General features: G+C 41.4%; 3 protein-coding genes across 3 annotated transcripts in view; 1 reads left to right on the top strand and 2 right to left on the bottom strand.

The window, feature by feature from the left end:
• Positions 1-435: 435 nt before the first annotated feature.
• On the bottom strand, positions 436-2,350 carry LOC109463563. Its single transcript, XM_019760402.1, has 4 exons — positions 2,320-2,350; positions 1,554-1,630; positions 1,143-1,277; positions 436-666 (listed from the first exon to the last, which is right to left on the bottom strand). The coding sequence occupies exons 2-4, from the start codon at positions 1,612-1,614 to the stop codon at positions 461-463; spliced, it is 402 nt and encodes a 133-aa protein (XP_019615961.1). The 5' UTR covers positions 1,615-1,630; positions 2,320-2,350; the 3' UTR covers positions 436-460.
• Positions 2,351-5,092: 2,742 nt separating this feature from the next.
• On the bottom strand, positions 5,093-7,345 carry LOC109463558. Its single transcript, XM_019760397.1, has one exon. The coding sequence runs from the start codon at positions 6,819-6,821 to the stop codon at positions 5,664-5,666; it is 1,158 nt and encodes a 385-aa protein (XP_019615956.1). The 5' UTR covers positions 6,822-7,345; the 3' UTR covers positions 5,093-5,663.
• Positions 7,346-14,695: 7,350 nt separating this feature from the next.
• The window catches only part of LOC109463582, a 21,386-nt gene continuing 14,002 nt past the window's right edge, over positions 14,696-22,079 (top strand). The window contains exon 1 of the mRNA XM_019760433.1: positions 14,696-14,864. The gene's annotated coding sequence lies outside the window, so the exon portion shown is untranslated. The remainder of the gene's footprint in view (positions 14,865-22,079) is intronic.

Genomic DNA, 22,079 nt, shown 5'->3' with positions numbered 1-22,079 from the left:
GTTTTGTCGATATTAAGAAGGCATTTGACAGTGTGTGGTGGGATGGTCTATTCTATAAATTATCAAATCTCAGATTCCGAATTCTGGTAATTCTGGTAATTTTAGCAGCAACACAATGAGGCGAACAAAACTTTCTTTCTGAAATTCGTAGAGCGATCGGTCAAATTTTGGGTCGATCGGCTATCTATTGGTGACGTTCTACTGCCAGTATTATTATACTTAGACAAACCTTCTGTATTGAAACATATATGTTCTTACCTTTTTGCCATTACTAAGAGACGAGAAGAAACCAAACTTACTTGATTGTAGCTACTTGACGATGTATATATGTAGCATTATCTATATTCCATCCTTTTGTTGTGACCTGTACTTAACCCAGTGGATATGTGTGTACAATAAAGGTCTTCGTTAATTTATTCATTATCATACTTGGTTCTAGCCAGCAACGTTATCTAGCGATTCAGACATGAACTGCAGCCAGAGCTGCCACCGCTGCGGCCAGCAGCAGAAGCGTGACGCTGGCGTGGGTGACGTAGGCGGCGTTGTCAGTGTTGCAGCCGTCCGTGGTGCAGAACGTGCTACAGGTCGTTACCACCCCCAGGCTGACACAGCCGTTCCCCGTGCTGACTGCCATGCAACCGCGGGAGAACCCCGTTAGTAGCCCGGCTGTGATTGGACGAGAGAAGTGGGGAACAAGGTTAAAACCCCGGCTGTGATTGGACGAGACAACTACTACTATATATATACTACTACCACTACCACCACTTCTACTACTAGTACCACTATCACCACCACCACCACCACTACTACTACTACTTCTACTTCTACTACTACTACTACTACTACTACTACTACAACTCTACTACTACTACTACTACCACTACCACTACTACTACTACTACTACTACTACCACCACCACCACCACCACTACTACTAGTACTACTACTACTACTACCTCTACTACTTCTACTATTTCTTCTACTACTACTACTACTCCTACTCCTACTACTACTACTACTTCTACTACTACTTCTACTATAGGCTCTATGGGGTGGCAGTGAGAAAAATGCACAGACATAAACTAAGAAATTCACAATGAAAATACACAATAGTTTCAAATGTTTCAAGTTCCTCTCATTACCTGTTTCGACTCTTGCGGTGAAGCAGTAGCTGTTTAGATTGGCGGAGCAGTTTGTGGCGGTTGATGACGTGTTCATAGCCTGGCAATCTGATAGGCTATCGGGGAGGGGCGCCACGCACTGGTTACAATTCAAACCTGGAGGAGGGGGGGGGCAATTTTGTTTTTTTTATTTCTTTTCTACAATCATCTTTTTTATCAATTAATAAAATATAAAACGTGTAATATTTGTACAACTTGACAAGTGCATCAAAATTTTGTACCATATTTACTACGATATCCATACTACATACTAAGGAAAAAGAATCAAAATTTTTATCCTACATTTCTTTACATATCTTTATAGAGCAGTCATTGATTTTATATAACACCGGTATGTTAGAAAAGCTGTAAAATGAAAATGCAAGTACTTACAATGGACACATGCTACCACACACGCCAGAAGGAAAACCACGAAGAAAAAATCCCGAGCCATGGTCTCTTAATTACGGCTGTGAAAAAAATTACAAAATAAATGTCAAATACAACATGGATAGTAGACTCATCATACAATCTTTGTATTATTGGATTAGAGCTATTTGAGCATTACTTAAAACACACACAACATCAAGAGCTCAACTTCTTACGAGGTCAAGTACGATGTTAGTATTCAGTGAATATTATGGTTTTCTTGTTCAACACCTTGTTACATAATCCATTACAACACGTTATATACTATAGGGCTACATAGCGATATTAAAATCCACTGCGCATCGCAGTTTTATCATGTAACACTCAGGGACCTCCCTAAACAATGGAGCAGTGGAGCTCCTCCACCCAGTCCTTATCTCAGCTCCACCCTGTTAATTTTCAAAACTAGTGTTTTTACACCCTTTTCCAGGGTTCTTTGATCAAATTTACCGATATTTCGCACCCTCCTCCATTCTGTCCTAAATTTCTGGGGAGATCCCTGACACTTGAAGAAGGTAATAGAAAAATCCCAATCTCGTTTCATACTTTGATAACACGCGGCATAACTAACCAGGAACATTGACAACAAAATTGTACGTTACAAAAAGCTGAATACCAGATTAGAAAAACAGAACTCAAGTTCTATGATTTATTACGTATACCCACATCGTATCCCCCCAAATTCATGCAAAGATACGTTCATGAATTCAACTGTACATGTACGAAATACCTTTCAAATGTTGATGTGAAGACGAGGAATTCTGCAATGTAGCTGCGCCGAAAACAACGAGGAAACTAAAAGGACAACTTCCTGTCGCTGTTTTTTCTACATCCGCGATGTTTTGTTGACGGTTGCTATGCAACAGGACTTGAAAAACCCACTTCAGGAAAACGGGAAAATGGCGCAAGTCAGCCGTGAAAATAAGAGGTTTATGCTGTGATTTTTGAGGATGTAAGGCGAACGGTGATTGGTCAGTAAGATTGTGACGTCACTTTAAGAGTAACACTACAAATCCATTAGTCGGTGGCTGCGTGTTTTGCGCGGTGGTGACGTCATACTGATTTAATTTCCTGGTTATGGATTCGCCCCGTTATTTTTCTTGATTGAAAAAGACACATTGAATTTTGAAACAAGGCCTACCCACGTGCACCCACCAAGTTTTATGACAATCCATCCATAGCTTCTTGAGTTATAGTGCTAAACAACATACACACACACTCACATGCGCACACACACACATATACAAACGCTACAAAAAACAAGGAGGTTTCATTCCGAATAAAACCTCCTTGCAAAAACACAACCTTCTTGACGAAAGTAAAAAAAAAAAAAATACATGAACCATTGAAGGTATAGGTCAGCCCAAAAATGCTCAAATTTTTGCTCCAGGAGTTTTAGGTGTGACCGCAAACCAACCAGGACCCTACATCTGATTGGATGCATGGAAAATCATTATTTTACCATGTTCCAATTTTTAAAAAATAATTTCTTGTATTTTTGCAGGGTTCTATAAAATGTGGGATCCAATTCTTCTTCTACCAGTGGCGTAAAAAGGGGAATACAAAATTACAACGGTTCGACTGGGATTCGAGCCCCCGAAGTCCGGAAGCAGTAAGGCATACAAGCAGGTCACGCAAGAAAAACTGCTTCAAACACACATATACCGATTTTACGCGATCGTTCTATGGGTATGCTAAAAGTGCTGGATGGCGTCAGTGGGTATGGGTAGTTACGAGTTCGAACCCCTTGCGGGCTCGAACCCGCGACCATTCAAATCCAATTTTGAATAGGTTGCGTATGAGCGAAGTACCCACTCGACTAAGCCAGCACCCGAGCTCAGCGCCGATGCGTTACTATATACCTGCGGTAGGCGGGTCATAGGTCAGCGTGTGCGTCATGAGATCTCACCATGGAGACGACAGGTGAATGACATCAGCATTGCCTGCTGTGCCTGTTAAAATCGCCAGATGGCGTTAGTGTGTATGTGTGTGTTTGACCTACCCGCTGCTATATGTACAGGAAGACGGCAGTGTTTCCCTGTGCTGGCTTAGTCGAGTGGGTACTTCGCATCTGCAACCTGTTCAACAATGGGATTTTGAGCTGGTCGCGGGTTGGACTCCAGGGTTCGAACTCGCAACTACCCAATACCCACTGACGCCATCCAGCACTTTTTAACATCATTAGTTTATTAGCACATTATATGAAAACGGCATTTTCCGTGTTTTCGACTCGCATATAGTATTTGTGGTGTTTGCTTAATATATATGGATATTGTATCGTCTACAGTTTCCGTATACACATGCCATAAATTCTGATGCCGTCTTTTTCGGGTAGATACATAATAAAACATAACACCGTGTGGATTCGTTTATTTTGTGCGGGAACTTCGTTGTAAAAGGAAGAAAAAATGACTTTTTTGCGTTTTAAGTTCACGGTTAAACAACTGCCATTTCTGTGGACATATACTAGTATTCACTGTGTCATAAATTTATTGACAGATCACTGTGACATAAAAACCACCGAGAACATGTAACAGTACATAGTGAGGTTGTTGGACGTCGAAACGAAGCAAAATTTCCGAAATTCTTTAGCCTATTCTTTCAGTCCCCTTAACTGCATGGTTGACAAATACGACCCGATGTTTTTGAACAATCTAAGTCGGTCGTGTTGGAATGTAGCCAACATGAGAAAACATCTGAAAGTGTTTTTGAAATCCGAAACTCGAGTATCCTCAAGACCAAATCGTTGACTCAAAACCTCTAAATGAAAACAACACAACATACGTACTCGACAGTCGACAACACTCGAACTCAACAACAATGGCTGGAGAAAAACTAAAAGGATTGGAAGGTATTTTCTAATGGATCAGCAGGGTTCACTAAGCGAGAAAGTTGTTTTCACATAAGATTAAAGGATCACTGACAACAAAAGTCGTCTGCAAACTGACTCAGGAACAAGCGCGCGATTCGCTGCGTGTTTACAATGGACGTTTGAAAGCGTTACGGGTCAGGGAAGAAATGTTACAGCTAGCTTTGCTCAGGGTAAATATATATATATATATATATATATATATATATATATATATATATATATATATAGAGAGAGAGAGAGAGAGAGAGAGAGAGAGAGAGAGAGACGAAAAGACTACGTTTTTACTAAGATCACAAAATAAACCCACTCATTATGCAGAATGTGGGACTATTCATTATCCACTGCCTTCAAAGAAGAAGTCAAACCTTATAATAGCTAGCGTAGTAGTAGAAGTATATGTTTTTTCAAGTAGTACTAGTTGTCTGTCTACAATTATTGTATTGTACCGAATAGTGTCTTTCACTATGAAAGCAATTAGCCTTCGAGCATGATTTTGCAAATAAAGATCAATTATATAGTAGCATAGTGGTACATTTCACAGGTATTGGGGTAGAAATTATTAAGAAATAGGTTTCAACGTTGCTGAAGTAATAAGATAATTAGATATATTGTTCACAAAATGAAATATTTAATGTACGATTTTATCATACATTTACTATGCAAGCAACAAAAATGTATTGATACAATGTTAATTGGAACCCTAATTTTCCATTTTTCGTTGATATCTCTAAAGTTTGCTGATTGGCTCCCATGTATAAGGATTATGCAACCAATCTTCCAACAGGAATTTAAATGTTATAATAATTATCAATTCGTGATATAATTATTAAGGATCCCTAAATGCAACTGCATGTTAACGTAACAACTACAAATATGTATTGAAGTACCATGATTGTATCTTAACAATGTATAACACTACTGTGCCATATTTATCCGCCATCTTGTGTTCTGTAGGTTAACTAGAAGGTCAAATTTTGAAGGACGAAGCACTTAAAGAATCACTTAACGATCGATAAATAGCTATTTTACGGCGAAACACAGACCGCAGGGTTCAATTTGCAAACAATTAGTACATTTTTTTCTAGATAAAGCTGTCCATGCGATCTAAGTGTTCCGTAGGCTTGTAGCGTACATGTCTGTATTGTGAAGGGTTGTAACGTTAACAGTGAGAGGACATATCCGGTTGGGAAATTCGACGCTTGTCAAAACATGGAGGATACAGAACGCCTGGTTAATGTTCTCGCACTCTTTGTTCGGACATTCGTAAGTTTTTGTGGGTCAGTCCTGTCGCCTGCGACCCTAGCAAAATGCAGTCTTCTCTCCTCCTCTATCGCTTTTCGTAGCTCTCCTTGTTGTTTGAGTCTCTGCGCTCTGTAAGCGTAGTATGTCTGCCCTAACTGCGGTGTACAGTCGTCTAGATTCCACATTTTACGGCCTGGAAATGTCATAGTCATGGTACAAGGCTTGTACCGTCCGTTTTCTCTCTTCAGTTGCCGGCCTGGCGAGGCTGACAGCACTTCGAACGACGTCCTGTTACCGCACGAGCATTGGAAGTTTTCACCTGGTCTGTCGGAATGTGCCGGGTCGAGACGAAATGTGACCTCTCGATCCGGAAACTGACACGACTGAGACCTCACACTCTCTTCCTCTGTGTCCAGTCTCTTTAGGATTCCTTTAATTTCTGTCACGTCTGCCGTCGCTGGACGAATTATTCCGGTAGTTCTGGAGCTGTGGGTAGTGGATAAAGCTGGGTAAGTGGTCGTAATAAGCGTGTTTTTGCCGTTGTTATGGGGCGGCAGGCAGCCGCCGCAAACATGGCAAACCCGTCGGACAGGTGCGGACCTGGTAGCACGGACGAATTTTCTACCAGTTTTACTCTCCTTCACTGAATGTCCCCCTGAAGAATTTTCCACAGAAATTGGGAGATTTTTGTCAGGTTTTGTAGACCGTGACGGAGGGTTTGAGTTCGGCGCAGCGCTATTTTCTCCCTCCCCCTGCACCACGCTCGGGTCGTGTCCGCGGCTAGCAGGCGTTTGTTCTCGGTCGTGTAGCGTGTCGTCGTGCCGCTGTTTCCACAGCATGGCCGCCGTGTCGTCTGCGGATATCCCGCACTCCTGCAGCCGAGAGACAACCACGTCCACGGCGTAGGGCGTCCACACCTTCTTCCTCACCTCGTCCAACGTTACCGCAGACTGTGCCCTCCTCAACTTCGGGCACCGCAGAGGCAGCATGCTGTGGTACGGGCGAGTTCCGTGTTGTGTCGTCTGCACTCGTACGCTGGCGACCCTCCTCATGTCTCTCCTTAGCCCTGCCGCGAAACCCTCAACCCGCATATCCTGGTTACCTCCGATCGGCTTCATGCCTCCAGGCAGGGAAATCCTGACTAGAATAGTATATATCCTTCAAGATCGCTCCTGTTGTTTCTTGTGGCAAGTGTAAGACGGGAAGGTACCGGTGTTACTTGAGTGTCCTGCATACGAACCCTCACAGTTCACTTGTCACACGACATTCCAGAACACCTGCGGTTGTCCCTAACAACGCTAGCAGCCAGCCACCGCCTAGTCTTCAAATATACAACGTTTACGTCGAATTTCTCCACTCCATAAATTCCACAACGCGACAAAAAAAAAATTGTGTTACTGTCGCACACATGGTATCCAGGGTTCTGACGAATTTGTTGGGTTCCAACCACACGCGCAAGCGCTGTACGCACAGTCCCTATTGAGGAGACATGTGTTGACAAAACGTTGTAGGCTCCATCGACCCAAAATAAATACAGGCGGTCCCAATTACTGAAGAACTCCCCTTTCCTCGCCGCTACTGCGTGACAACTTCAATCAGACCACCTCTATGGCTGTAGATCTCTCAATCTTGGTTATTCTTCCAGAAAATTGCGTTCTTTCATTCCTCTACAAAGCCTGTATTTCTTTCTGATAAACCAGAGTGTTTGGTGAAGTGAGCCTGTGTGTATTTACGGTGTGTTTATACCGGCTAAACTCTATGCAAGGCGGAACGATACTTGACTCGAGTCTTTTTAAGGCTGTCAGCTGCACACAAACACCGATCCGGATCGAACACATCGAACCCCCTGTTCTATTTCGAACACCGTGATCGAACCGCCTGTTCTATTTCGAACACATGATCGAACCCCCTAGTTCTATTTCGGACACATCGAACCTCCGTCAAAATCAGCACGGGAAATCTAAACGCAGAAAAACGAGTCCGCTTGATGAATAACCAGTGATTGAGGCATTGAGAGGAAAACGTAAACGTTGTGCGAGGAAAACACTCCAGACAACCGGTAAACAAAGCTGTGTGAGGGGGAGACAATAACTCAGAGTTTGCGGTGGTTCACGGGCTGTTGACTGTAATTAGCGGTGGACGTGACTTGAAAAGGAAATGGATTATACCCCAGACGTATGAAGCATTGGAATATTTAATCATTGAAACATTAGCGCAGCGGGGGACATTGTGCTTTTGTTCCCTTGCTTCTATAGGTATTAATATTGTACGCGTGCCACGTTGGGTTGGGCTAAATATATAACAGGAAATTGTGTGGACTCAAAACCGCATGCTATAAAGATTGATATGCCTACTGATAAAACTATTCAGCTGTCATGTACACGGTGTAACGTACACGGTGTATTGTAAAATTATATCGAGCTAGCGAGCTCTCTCATTGAGAAATTCTAAAAGCCTAAACGATATATAATATATACTTATGTGATTAGATGAAAATGCCCAAATACACTATAACTGCTTTCAAATGATATTTTATAAGTGATCTATGAGAAACAGAATATTCCAGAGCCATACACATTAAAAATGGTCAGTCTACCCTTCTGGCCCCTAAACAAGTCTTTCTTGAACACATAATCATGCCCAATACTTCAAACTATACATTTCTTAAATTGTCTCGTTCTACTTAGTTGGTGCAAATTTCCTATTTCATGTTGATGGGGGGCTTTTTCAGCGGCCTCAAAACTATCAACAAATGAACACAACTTCATATTCACGGTCAAAGATTGTTAGGTATGTGGGTTAGAATCTTCATTCACGATAACTGGTGCACGTCTGGCTTCTTTGTGTCGGCAATATTACAACAGTCACGCAAGAGAGCTACCATTAATAAAGCCTTTCTTTGCAGCAACAAAAACTTGTGATACGATCTTAACTCCAGACTTTATTCTTTTGAATCATATTCCTTGCAGGTCGCAGTCCTTTATTACAACGAGAACCTTTTTATTTGAAATGTAAACAATGTCTCCGCTTGCAAGCTTAAAAACTAAAACCCTAACAGCATAGAAAAGGAACAAAGCGATCAGTTTTGTGATGGCAACAATGGCACGAACAAAACATCCATCTTGTACTTGAGTGTCTGCAGTTCAGCTGAATGTCGACAGATGGCGATGTTACGCTAAATGATTGTAACTGTCTCGTGAGTTTTTAACCAGCCTATTGCACAAATGGTGTTGGGAATGTCGAAGGTACTGAAATGTCATGAGGTTGTCGAAATTTGAAAAAAAAAACTGTCTTCTCTGTCTCTCTCTGTCTGTCTGTCTGTCTGTCTGTCTCTCTCTCTCTCCCCATTACGCACCGCAAAGCACAAGCTTCTTCATTAATACGGCGTGACACTTCATTTCTCTGCGGTTTTCACCAGATGGCGGATGGACCCCGACCTCTCCGCCTCCCGACACCTCAGTCTGCTGGGAACTGTTCCGCCGTTCTAACTTACTTACCGTCAGCCGGAGTTACTTTGTGTAGCCGTAGGACTAGCTGTCAGTATATGTGATCTTCAACGGTTCGAAGGACACTTTTCTTTAGTATTCGGAGTAACATTATGTATTCCGTACGTGTGTAAGAATAGTTAGTTTAGTTTTCTCACAGAAGGTGTAGATTTTGAAGATTTTTATTACCGGAGTAAGTTACAACATACAAAGTTACATCATACAAACACACGCTTTAAATATATAAAATCCATTCTATGATACAATCCAACCAGGGATTCCACCATGATTATTCAATACCGTTCCACCGTTCCAATACGTTCACAAAAACTCAAAGCACTCCCAGAGATCTCTAATTTCTTGATATTTCTTCAGTTAGCTATACTAGTACATAATTTCTTGTTATCATCATCATTATATACAGTATAGCTAGTATATAATGATGATGATAACAAGAAATGTTATCATCATTATTATGTACTAATATAGCCTGGGTGCTAGTGCATAATGATGATGATAACAAGAAACAAGTATAGCTAGTATATAATGATGATGATAACAAGAAATGTTATCATCATCATTATGTACTAGTATAGCCTGGGTATTAGTGCATAATGATGATGATAACAATAAACGCTATCATCATCATTATGTACTAGTAAAGCCTGCCTAGTGCATAATGATGATGATAACAAGAAATGTTATCATCATCATTATGTACTAGTATATATAGCTAGTGCATAATGATGATGATAACAAGAAACGTCATCATTATCATTATGTATTGGATATAGCCTGGGTACTAGTGCATAATGATGATGATAAGAAATGTTATCATCATCATTATGTACTAGTATAAGAAACGTTATCATCATCATTATGTACTAGTACAGCCTGGGTACTAGTACATAATGATGATGATAACAAGAAAAGTTATCATCATCATTATGAACTAGTATCTATAGTATATAATGATGATGATAATAAGACTGGGTATAGCTGGCCACCATGGTGAAAACTGCGGACGATGGCACACAGGCTACATGTATTTGCTTCATCAAAGCCACTAGCACTTCCCGGAAGTCTGAAACCTATAATTGCTAGTTGTCACCATCATGTATTCCGGAAAATTGGCCAAAATAAATGTAATACTATACCAGAGGAGTTAGCCGACCAGAGAGGGTACAAGTTTGCGACCCACAGACGCACAATGTACCCTCTCTGGCTGACAACTATTTTCTAACTGACTCTACTATTTTCCAGTGATCCTCGGTGTCTGGTAGAGGTTGGTCTGAAACCTATAATTGCTAGTTATCACCATCATGTATTCCGTGCGTGTCTGGTTCGTTCCGTTGTCTCACGGAGGACCCGAACTTCGCGACCCGTAATTCCCAGTCTTTTCTCCGCGTGGAGCGCGCCGGCACCTCGCCCTGACCTTACGCGCGCTGCGGTTCGTCCGTCTGATGAAATTTATTCAGGGTCAGCCAATCAAAATGCACGACACGTCTGCTGCATCGAATCTTGTTGTTCTCTTTCTTTTCTTTCCTCTGTCTCAGGCTCTATCTTTCTTCCCTCTCTTCTCTCTCTCTCACACACTCTCTGTGTGCGTGTATGTGTGTCTGTGTGTAGTAGTGTGTGTGTGTGCGCGCGCGTGTTTGTAGTGTGTGTGTGTGTGTGTCCGTGTGTGTGTGTGTGTGATAGGTTAGAAAGAGAGAGAGACAGACAACATATTACTGGAAAAAGGTTACATTTATTCTGAAATTCAAATCTTCTCACTATGTTTCTACATAAGAGCAAGAGCAATATCCTTTAGCCATGTATACCCTTTTCGAGTCAAAGCAGCGATGTCAATGCCCTCTTCCCCACCTGAATGCTTCTTTTTCTTGCTCCATCGTTTGTATGATTCCATCGTTAGTTCTTCCCAGGCGCACTGTATACATTCTATAACAAAGGGTTGTTTTGTGTATTGTTGACTGAAACGTTAATTAGTCTCGAAGGGGATTTCAAATTAGAGTTTGAGATTACACGAAAACCCCACCTGACGTCTTGACCGGCCTCCTTGCGTCAAACGTCTTACTAAGTAATCTTTTCTTTCGCCTTAGATGTTTGTATGAACATGTGGGTGTATCAGAAAAGGCTTGCGCGCTGATATAAACGAACAATCTCGTTAAGTTCGGTCGCCATGATGAAAGTTCTGTATCCCAGCAACCATCGTGACTGAAATGGGCCTCCGTCAGTTTTCAAACGTAGATTCGTTCTTACGATCTTACTAGTAAGCCTATTGTCAGTATTGAAAGTGGTTAGGGCTGAAAATTAGAACATGAAGTCTCAAACATTGCAGCAAACCTTTGTGCTAGAATTATTGTATATCACAGTACCAGTGTATGTGTCGCTGTGTGCGCGCGTGTGTATGTAAGTGTTTTTATCTAGAGAGAGAGAGAGAAAGAGAAAGAGCAAGAAAGAGAAGAGCTAGAGAGAGAGAGAGAGTGCAACAGACTGTGTGTCTGTCAGAGTGTGTTTGTCTCTTTCCACTGTCTGTGTGTATGTCAGAAAGAGATACTACATAGGGTTAGTCACTTAGTGTGTGTGTGTATCACCAGAGCCATAAAGGCGAAGAACTCACATACCTGAATCATATAGCATTTACAGTTGCTTTTCAAAGATTCTATCTCTGTATACACGTTTTCACGATACAGGTTTAGATATGCTGAACGAATCATGTCTGTTATAGTTATCTATCTACAAACAGATGTTTCACAAATCATGGCGCCCCTACCCTTACCCTGACCTTCAAACCCTTCCTGCTCAAGGTCACAGCTTAATCCAGTGTTCTATATTGCTGTGAGAATATTAAGTTCCAGCCAGGCTGCTGTAATTTCATTACTGCACGTGGGCGTATATGATATAACCTCCGCACGAACCTGGTAATTATATAACTCTCAGACCAATCTGCTCCACTGTGTGTGGCCCGCAACGCTGATATTTGATAAACATTCTATGTAGTAACCATGCCTCGTGATTACCGAGTCTAATGCATATAATGAATATATAAAGCAGATTCTAAGACGAATGCTGGTCTTTGTAGTCTCCATAGCGAGCTCTTTGACTCAGGCTTTTATGTACTGTATATATTTTACCTATAAGTTATTCACATTTATTACAACAGGTATATACAACAGATTTCAAGAGACTCGATTCTACAGACAGGTTTTAGTATATCTTTAGATGCATCTACCATAACATAGTTGAATATATAAGACTGCTTTGTTATTAGAAAGGATATTAGAAAAGATACCGAAGTTATTAGAAAAGATACCGAAAATGATTAGAAAGTTTGCTAGCCTGCATTGTTGTAGTATTAAATTGGGATGTTATGTTTTATATTATTCTCTATTTTGTACTATCTGCTGGCGTGCTGCTATACATATTGAACATGTACGATTGTCAATAAAGTTATTGCGTTTTTTGTTGTTATGGCATATGACATATTATTTACGCTAAGCCGGTTCAAGTACCCCTGTATAAATAGAAATGATATGCCATATAAGAAGTGCATTGTAAATACGCATAAAATCCTCAGTCGTAGAGGCTAGGTCTTTGTTTCATTCAGTATCTATCTGCCGCTACAAGCAGTACTAGTCATACATCCATGATTATATCTATCTTTAGAAAATAGATTTTAGTACAGATATATGACGTTGTGGAGTCCATTAAGCATCGTGCAGATAATATCAATCACATGATCAGAGCAAAGATCACAGTTCTGACAGTAAGGCATAAGGAGAACGATAAAGATAAAGATAAAACAAAGAAAATGGAAGAAAGGATTACAGTAAAAGCATTGGAAGTACATCACAAGTCTTGCCGGTACTATACATCTTAAAGAAATGACGGGGGTGTATTACAGAGATTTATATATAATGTTATGTACTCTCCACCAGACTTATAAAGTGTCTGAAAAATAGTAAAATTTATCCAACTAGGGATAACGATTTGCCAGGGGAGTTTGGCCACTGTAGACTTCATTTGCACACGTTAACGTGGCTCACATACACCCCTGGCTAATTATGTGTATTGACCCCGTTTTTGCCCGAATTCTACGTGTATATCATATGACAAGAATCGTCTAGTCTCTACCAGACTAACTACGCTGGCTATATATATATAGGAGAATATTTGCCAGGGGAGTTTGGCTGCCTTGGGGTTTGACAGGCCTTTGGACTGGGAAAGAAACAACCTTCCAACTTGCCAATTTATTCTCCTTTCTTCCGAATTCTACAGTCCGTATTCCCGTAGAAAGGTCTGATGGAGGCTAACAAAAATCGTGTAAACCTTTTTGTGACCTAATCACCGCCCATCACTCCCACGGGACCACGTGTCCTTCCGCCTCATCAGGCACAATTACCGCGAAACCATCTCTACGTATCGCTTCGCCACGGAAGGATTTTCAATCACTCTGCTGATCGTTAAAAGGTCGGGGCCGAGATTTTAAAGGTTGTAATTGAATAAAGAGCTCCTGTGACCCTACGCCCCGCTGATTCAGCTCTGTGCCGTTCCATTTTATAACCCTAAACTACATTAGGCAAGGCTACAATGGAGTTCCGTGGATATCCAACTGTGTAATATGTGATTATTTAGCCTGGGGATCAGTTTAATCGGAAAAATATTGACAGGAAGGTTCCTACGTGCCTCGATTCGTGTTTTTGTACTCTTGCGTTCTGTTTTTTTCAGAGCCGGAAAGGTCATATAGTTTACAAGGACGGAGAGTTATATTCAAGTTCGAAGGCTAAATCTTTAAATTTGACCTCGGAACAGTCAATCAAGGAAAGAAGGAAAGATAGAAGGAAAGAAAGACAGAAAGAACGATGTAAGAGTTGGGAAAGAAAGGATTCATGCATTGTTTTCAAGATAGATGGCAACGGACGATTTAGTCTAGATTACAGTAATTCACATCACTTTTGGCTAACCTCACCACATACATGTTTGCTATGTTCATTCCCGTGTATATTTTTTCGTTAACCTTCATTTATTTGTCTTCCGTACACTACTTGGATCGCTCCATGTCAAATCTCAGATGTTGTAAATCAATCATACGGAAATTTATTCTAAGATTAAAAGAAAGGGGAATAAACGATGTTTCAAGCTTTCACAAATGAAAAAAAAAAAAACATCTGCTATTTTCTCAAGCCTCCAGGCTTCAGAGGTGGCTGGAGGGAGTAGAAATTGGCCAATATAGTACTAGACAGATATTTTAAACATGCCAGGGGAGTTTAATAGTCCGCTAAAGGAGTACGGTTTGCCGTTCAAAGCTGTACACCTTTTATAGTTAATTAATTAGCAGATTAACTATCCTGGCATGTTATCTGTCTACTTGGCCGATTTCTACTCTTTCCAGTCCCTTCAGAAGCCCGGCAGAAGCTATACTATTGTTTTCACGCCTGCGGCGCCCCCTTTCTTGGGAGAAAATGCGCACGGCCCGTATTTTATGCAAATCAGGCTACGGAACTGGTTCGGGCCAGTTCGCTCCAGCCTAAACAAGCGCGATCAGCTTTTCCTGCCACACACAAGACCAAGCCGCGTCTCCGAGTCACGGTGTGCCATCAACAACCAGCCTTTCTACCGCTACATCCAGCCTTTTCTTTCCCCTTTTTGTACCACTCTGACCCTACAATCCAGGTAAGGAACGTTTTTTTACCTGCCGTGCGTGATTTTTAGAGGTTTGCTCGTGTGTTTCGTGCATCTGGGCGCTTTGATCAAGCGAAGATCCTTCCGGCAAATATGTAAAACTCGCCCTACGCTGAGACCGTTACTTGACGTGGCGCATTCTGTGGCTGTCATGAAGAAATATGACGTATTGTAATATTTCGGGCCGACATTTCTCGACATCGATCGCTGTTGTTAGCCTCTAACAGGCTTTTTGGAGGCTTTCGGATAGTAGAATTTGGCAAAAAAATAGGGTGAATAAATTAACCGGCGACAAAGGAAATCCCGTTTGGGTAAATTTAACCCTATGGTGGCTAAATTTGCGTCTCTATTTGGCTAAGATATCGGTATTTGTCAACCTTCATTGTTAGCCTGCTAGGGACTACACGCGTATGCATGCTCTCATGTGGAACGGATAGACGCCCGAGTTTACCGAACCGCTATCCGATTTGGAATTTTAGCCTGGGTGCCAGCAGCCTGGGGGGCTTCGAAGTTTGTGTCTGTCGTCTAAGGTAGCCACTATCATACCAAGCTCTATGACTGGGGTCTTTTTCTTCTATAACATGTGGGCTTCTATTCCTTAAGGCTTGTCACTTCTATTTTTTTGTGTTCCAACATGTAATCATAAGACGAGGTGGAGACACACTCAAGTATTTTTAACTTATATTAATGCCGCCACCAACACAGGGGACAATACAATAGCCATTTTACCTGAGCGAAGTGAGGAAAGTCGTGTAAAGTGCCTTTCCCAAGGGCACTTCTGTTTAGCAGAGTCGTGACTCGTAGAGCTTGCTATTAAGAAGGAAGCTAGCCGTGGTGGGTAAAAATCTGGCGGCTGGTTGTAGGATGGCCGGCAAAAGAACGCGTTAAAAATTCTACAAAACGCAGTATCCAAACTCCCACCTGCCCGTAGGCCTGCACAGGAGGCTAATCTTTTAGTGGCTGCAAAAGACAGTATCTAATTGGCCAGACAGTTACCATTTCGCCACCCGGAAGTTGGTGACTACTGTCTGGCAAATTGAGTCATCCTGGCCAAGTTGATACTGTCTTTGGGAGTCACTAAAAGATCTACTTGGAAATAAGCCACTTCCAGAAGCCTGGTAGAGGCTAATAATAGCCCAGAATCCGGTCCTGTCTGGCTTTAAGTGGTCCCTACCTGGCCGCCTTCCAAAGGCCGGTACCTGGACCGTTTCCAACCGTCGCTACTGTTTGAAATCCGACTGAAGCTACTAGTAACAAGACAGGGTACCAAAGGGGACCTGGCAGATGTGACAAGAAGGTTACATACACAGCATGTGTACAATGTTAGTTACAAGAACAGGGGTACAAGTTGAACAAATGGTCTTCCCATGGTGAATTCAACATGTACGCGTTCTTCTTGTTATCTTGAAAGTTTATAGGTGTTGGTAGAAATCATTATGTCGCAGTTTACAATGTAATTTCCAACACAAGGGATTGGACTTTTTTCGGCTGTACAACTCCAGTCTTTGTCATTTAAATGTCAAGGAATAAGCAATCTACTGCATAACGTAACGTCACGGAAGCATACACCCCAAAACCAAGCCTTAACTAGCCCCTATTCTCCTACTTTAATATGCGGGCTGGGGGATGGGGTTTTATGCGCGTGAAGAATTTGCGCGTGCGCGTGAAGAATTTGCGCGTGAAAAAATCAAGTTCCTTAAATATGTCAGAAAAGATGTAATACAAAATTCCTTGTCAAAAATATTAACCGCGTGATATGATTTTCCATCTGTTTTCTGGATTTTCTTCCTGATTTCTAGGTCCCTTGGGAATAAATTAGTTCGTCCCAAGGGATTTGAATTTTTAAACTTTTAATTTTAAAAAAAGAGGATACAAATTGGCATTAGTATCCTATTCTAGCATTCTAGAGTACAAAACCTTGTTCCATCAATAGTTTCAATAGTAACTTTCAAATGTTGAGTTTTCACGCGCAAAAAAGTTTGAAATTTGCGCGTGAAAGAAATATGCTTGAGAAAAAGACGAAATTAAGCTTACAGAATGGAAAAAGCCGCAAGTTGTTATATTTTATGGTATAAAACCTTGCTCTTGTAACTTTTCCTTGAATTTTTGACATATTTAAAGATCTTTGAATGTTCAGGTCTCATGTGAGGATATGCAAATTCAACTATTCCCAAGGGATATGCAAATTAAGCTATTCCCTAGGGAAGGGACCATCAAATCAGGAAATCTTTTTAAAAATCAAGAAAATCATATCACGGACACACTTATCTGCCTACACATGGTATTTACTTGAACTTGTTGAAGCGAGACCTTGCATTTCATAAACTCAAGTATCATGTCACATTGCCCAGTCACTTTCCACTAAAATCCAGGAATCTTCATTGGTATAGAAATAATTTTCACTTGGGTACAATTTACTTAGTATACAATAAAGCATAGTCTACAGCAATTTGATGAATGTGTTGAATTCATTAACCACGCATACATGTACTTGACAATGAATGTACCAAAAGACATTTCATTTAATTGAATATTATGTCATCTACAATGTAGGGCAGGTATGATGGTGGACAATGGGTTAAGCATTATTCCATTAGCCTGGTATCCAGCCTTGTTAGCTTTAGTCCGCTTCTCAAGATCCGCTCACTAAAGCTAACAAGGCTGGATACCAGGCTATTATTCCATGGGAATATGATGTCAGGATTTCTATGACAGTGTTCTAGCCAAATTTTCCCGGTCATCACTGACAAAAATTTTGCCCACTCCACCATCTTTGAGTCAGCCTACTTTGAGTGGAGTGGGCAAAATGAAGATGAAACTCGTGTAATTTTGCACCAAACGAGATAGTCTACCAGCAAAATTTGTCCCTCAAAACGCACAAACTAGCGTTTCAAGCGACCAAGATTTTAAAAAGCTCTAGGGTATCATTCAGCACACTACAATGATGATATTTATGTGGACAAGAAAAAATTTCAGACTGGCCCCTAAGATGTCTTTTCATGCTGGGAGGAATGCAGAAATTTCATGGGGGATTATGGCCATATGGATTTTGCACTGGCTTGGGAAGAATCTAGCAATTTGAGTAGTTAGTGGAACTAATGTCATCCAGAAAGGTTACAAGACAAGTCTAGAGCCAGTAGACCATTTTCAATCTTCAACCAAAATACTAGCCTGGATGCCAGACCCAAAGCACACTGGACACAAAATTGCTCACTGAGATATTTTGTGTCCAGTGTGCTTTGGATCTGTATTCCAGGCTACCAAAATACAAATAATCAGTCACTTTTTTGCTCTTTTAAAAACGTGTAACCAGCCATTGAAGTAAGAGAGAAGCTAGAGCTTTGATTATAGCTGTTCATGATACCATAAAATCAACTACCCCGTAACTACTCTGTAACTTTGTAAGGTTGAACCACTCAGACTGGGAAGGATCTAGCCGTTTTAAAATTTCCATGGGCAGCCAATTGCAAGAGCCCTTCCCAGAGTGGATATGGATATAAAGATTTTATGTCCCTTATGAAACCTGGTACGGATATAAAGTTTTTTTTGTGTACAAATTTTTGTCCCTTATTGACACTCCCGGTGTGGATATGTACATTTTGTGTATACATATTTTGTGCTTATTGATTTCTACTGTCTCAGACTGATTTGTGTGAATTCCCGAGCCTCTTGAGCGCACCTTCCCGTAATGTATGCAGCCAAACTTTGCCCACTCTGTTAGTAGATGGTAACTTTTTCCGGCAACTTAAGATTTTCATTTTCAACTGTTTTGCTTGTCACCTTACTGAGCTTGATGTGGGTGGTTTTCTGAAACTCCTCCAGCGCTGCCTGAATTCTGTCCATGTTGAAAATTTGGTGGGAGAGATGAATATTACTAGTGGGAAATCCCTGTCGTGTCCTCTGATTGAGTGTTGTTCTGGTCGCAGGTCAAAAGTATAGGCCAAAAGCCGGTGTGTTTTCGAACTTCGCGGTGGGGGTGGGGGGTGGGGTGGGGGATTGATTTCCGTGTTGTTTTGTGATTGTCAGCCTTTTTGACATCCACTGAGTTAAACTTGAGGCCGCAGGCCGGAGGGCGATCCGACTCGCAGGAGGGCCGGGACCGAGGGCGATACAGAATACACCGTGTTGTATTTTATTTATGTCATACCCACCCAAGAAAACTCGCCTTTCAATGCGAAATGAGCGAAAATTTGGTGTCCCTAAAGCCAACAAATGCAACAACATCAATTCCAACGTCCGAATTTTGTGTTCGAATTTTCGAAAGCGGTGCAAGCGGTTAGGGTGAAACGCGTTCGAATCGTTCAATGGAACATTTGGAAGGCCCGGGCCGTACGCGTAAAGAACCCCTGGGCCGTACCGCTAGTTATCACACGGGCCGGAACACGCGTATCGAACGTAATCACGGCCCAGGTAGGACATAAATAATATTATATAATTATCATATAATTTTTGTTATACTTTTATCGCCAAAATCTGTTTTGTCCCACTTTGAGTCTTGCCAATGTCCAATAATTTTTGAGTCCCAAGTCTGACTGTACGTGTGTTATTGTTGTCCTTGTTTAGTGTCTAATATCTGGCTAGATGCTCTTGGTGCTGCTTTACACTTGGTTCAGTTCAACTTGTCTCTCTTCAGGAGAGCTCTTGTACCTAGGTACAAATTATAATCTGCTTGTTCTGGCTCCTCTCTACAGGTCATGAGGGGGACACTCCCTTTTGGGTTAGCTACCGTCAAATTTTTGTGTTGCAACTTAATTAGTCCCAGACATGTTGACAACACATCTTGTGAACTACAATATAACACTGTGTGGATCATCTCTCGGGTTGTCCATCGGCTCCAATACAGGGCTCAAAATACTTTTTTCTGCATATGTTACCTGCACTGGTGCAAGTATATTGAAAATTACATACAGCAGACAAGTTAGCTACACTACTCAAATTTTTGAGAAGTATATATGAATCACACTAAAACTGTTCAAAAACCATTGCTATTTTTTCTTTTATACTCCTGGGTCCATATGTTAAAACAGTCAATGCAGCAAATAAAAATCCACATTGTATCTATATTAACAGTACAATGCATGGACAAGTGCAGGTTGGGTGCCTATATCAGAAATACTTGTACAGCCTCATTTTTAAATGCTCTATGGTGCATAATGCACCCAACATTTTTGAGCTCTGATCATGATGTGTAACAGTTATTTGTAAGAAATCAAATCCATCAAAAGATCTTGTTCATCCCTGTCTTTGTTGAAATACCAGAACAGTCAATATTTAGATGCATCAGTGTTTAGCTCAGACACTCACTCACTCACAAATGCTAATAATTTTTTTTGTAATCTAAAACATGACTGTACTCTTTGTTCAGCATCATCGCCGATTCGGCTTTCACCTCAAAAACTGTCCATGTCAAGTTCCGTAAGAGGGAAACAAATTTTGTGGAAGCCATACCCCCCCCCCTCCTTTTTTGATTTGAACATAACAACAAGACTTCCTGGTATTAGTAAAGGAATGTGTAAACCCATCCATGTAGTCGAACTTACAAGGCAGCAAATTTGAATGGATTCTTTTCCCCTCCCCCTCGAAATTTCGAAAGGGTTCCCCCTTCTAATAATCCTTTACAGAGATGGTGGTAGGTTTTAAGTTTCTTTGCTCACAATGTTGAAGACTAAGCATTACATTTACAGGAAGTCAGCAGATACAGGGAAACCAGCTAGAGATCATACAGTATATGGTCTGTGGTATAACTTGCCTGTGCTTAAAAATTATAGCCTGGGTGCCAAGCCCATAGCACACTGAACACAAAGTATCTCACAGTGAGCCTCACTGAGATACGTTGTGTTCAGTGTGCTATGGGTTTGGCACCTAGGCTAAAAAATTACCACCAAGCCAACCAAAGGTTTGGTACGGTACTACCCAGGCTATAGTTTACTAGATAGGTTGTCGGGTCTCTTTTGCCTTTTTGGTGAAATTTCAAATGAGTTAATGACCCTAAGAAAAGTCAGTCACATCAGGATGAGGTGGTCACCTGACCAGGTTTCAAACAACTTTCCCTCACACAGTCACTTCTGACAAATCCTGTGAACCAGGAGTATGAAGGGTCATCTACAGGGCACTTTTGTAACATGTAAGTGATACAGCGTGAAATCTAAATCTGCTGATACTGTTCATATAATACCCGGTATACATTAATAAACATACACAATCAGGCTGTCCCTAGACTTGTCTTCCCACAAAATCAAATTGCAGTCATTAAGATAATTTTCTTTATTTGTACCCACATTTTAGTAGTGGTTCTATAGTTATGGGGGCCTCCAAGGGGGGGTCCCGACAACGCTCTACGCTAAATTTTGAGAGCCGGCTACGTATTACGCTGAATTCCGGACGCCTCTCTACGCTCTACGCTAAATTCGAAAGATTCCGGACGCACTATGCAGAACTCAATCTGACAATCACCTAGCAACTACATGTTTGCGTGAAAACCTTTTGATTTATTACATGTAGAGGTGACATAACTTGAATTAAAAGTAGTAACCGGCGGTCACTTCCTTATACATTGAAAGTATAGAATACAAAACGGGGTATTCAGTATTACCGCAGGTACCAACTTGACCGCGAGTCGATCGCCCGAAGATCGGAGGGAGATCCGTGAATGGAGGTAACATGGCCGTAGCCAGAATTTTGAAGGGGGGCCAACTTTGAAAAATGAACCTTCTGAAATGGCATTTCCTGCGTTTTTAGAGGGTTTCAAAGAAAAAATCAGAGATAACTTTTTCAATGACAAAGTGAGCAGTTTTCCTACAACGGATTCCAGCCTTGCTGGTGACACGAATCAGTTCATCTTTTAAAGAAAAGTCTTGGACCTTTAGATAAAAAGTGGACCAAAAAGTGGACCTTTGAGCCTTGTGGGGTTGTCGTCCGAAGGTAGAAAAGGCCGCAAACAATACAGTGTAATTTGTCAAAACGACTCAGCTGCCGATTGCTGACGGTCCCGCGTTACCCATCACCCGCACAATGACGGGGATGACATTGCTCTTTTCGGGAGTGTCCTCCATTACCCTGGCCATTGATCAGCAATGATGTTCCCGCTAAGAAACGTCTTGAGGGCCCCTATTGGGCCTTACAAGTCATGTGGTTCTAAGGCCTTCTACCCTCTTCATCTGTGGCCATCTGTGGCGTTTGGCCAATGGTCCTCCTGTACGTCACCGA

Source organism: Branchiostoma belcheri, unplaced genomic scaffold (genome assembly GCF_001625305.1).
Source record: "Branchiostoma belcheri isolate BF01 breed outbred unplaced genomic scaffold, Haploidv18h27 scaffold128, whole genome shotgun sequence".
Lineage (NCBI taxonomy): Eukaryota > Metazoa > Chordata > Leptocardii > Amphioxiformes > Branchiostomatidae > Branchiostoma > Branchiostoma belcheri.
This window is presented reverse-complemented; position numbering and strand designations above follow the sequence as displayed.

Coding starts and splice junctions, on each gene's coding strand:
- LOC109463558 (XM_019760397.1), bottom strand. CDS start 6,821: ATGAAGCCGATCGGAGGTAACCAGGATATGCGGGTTGAGGGTTTCGCG.
- LOC109463563 (XM_019760402.1), bottom strand. CDS start 1,614: ATGGCTCGGGATTTTTTCTTCGTGGTTTTCCTTCTGGCGTGTGTGGTA. Junction 1,278..1,553: donor TGTGGTAGCATGTGTCCATT/GTAAGTACTTGC, acceptor CCCCTCCTCCAG/GTTTGAATTGTAACCAGTGC. Junction 667..1,142: donor CACCGCAAGAGTCGAAACAG/GTAATGAGAGGA, acceptor GTCCAATCACAG/CCGGGCTACTAACGGGGTTC.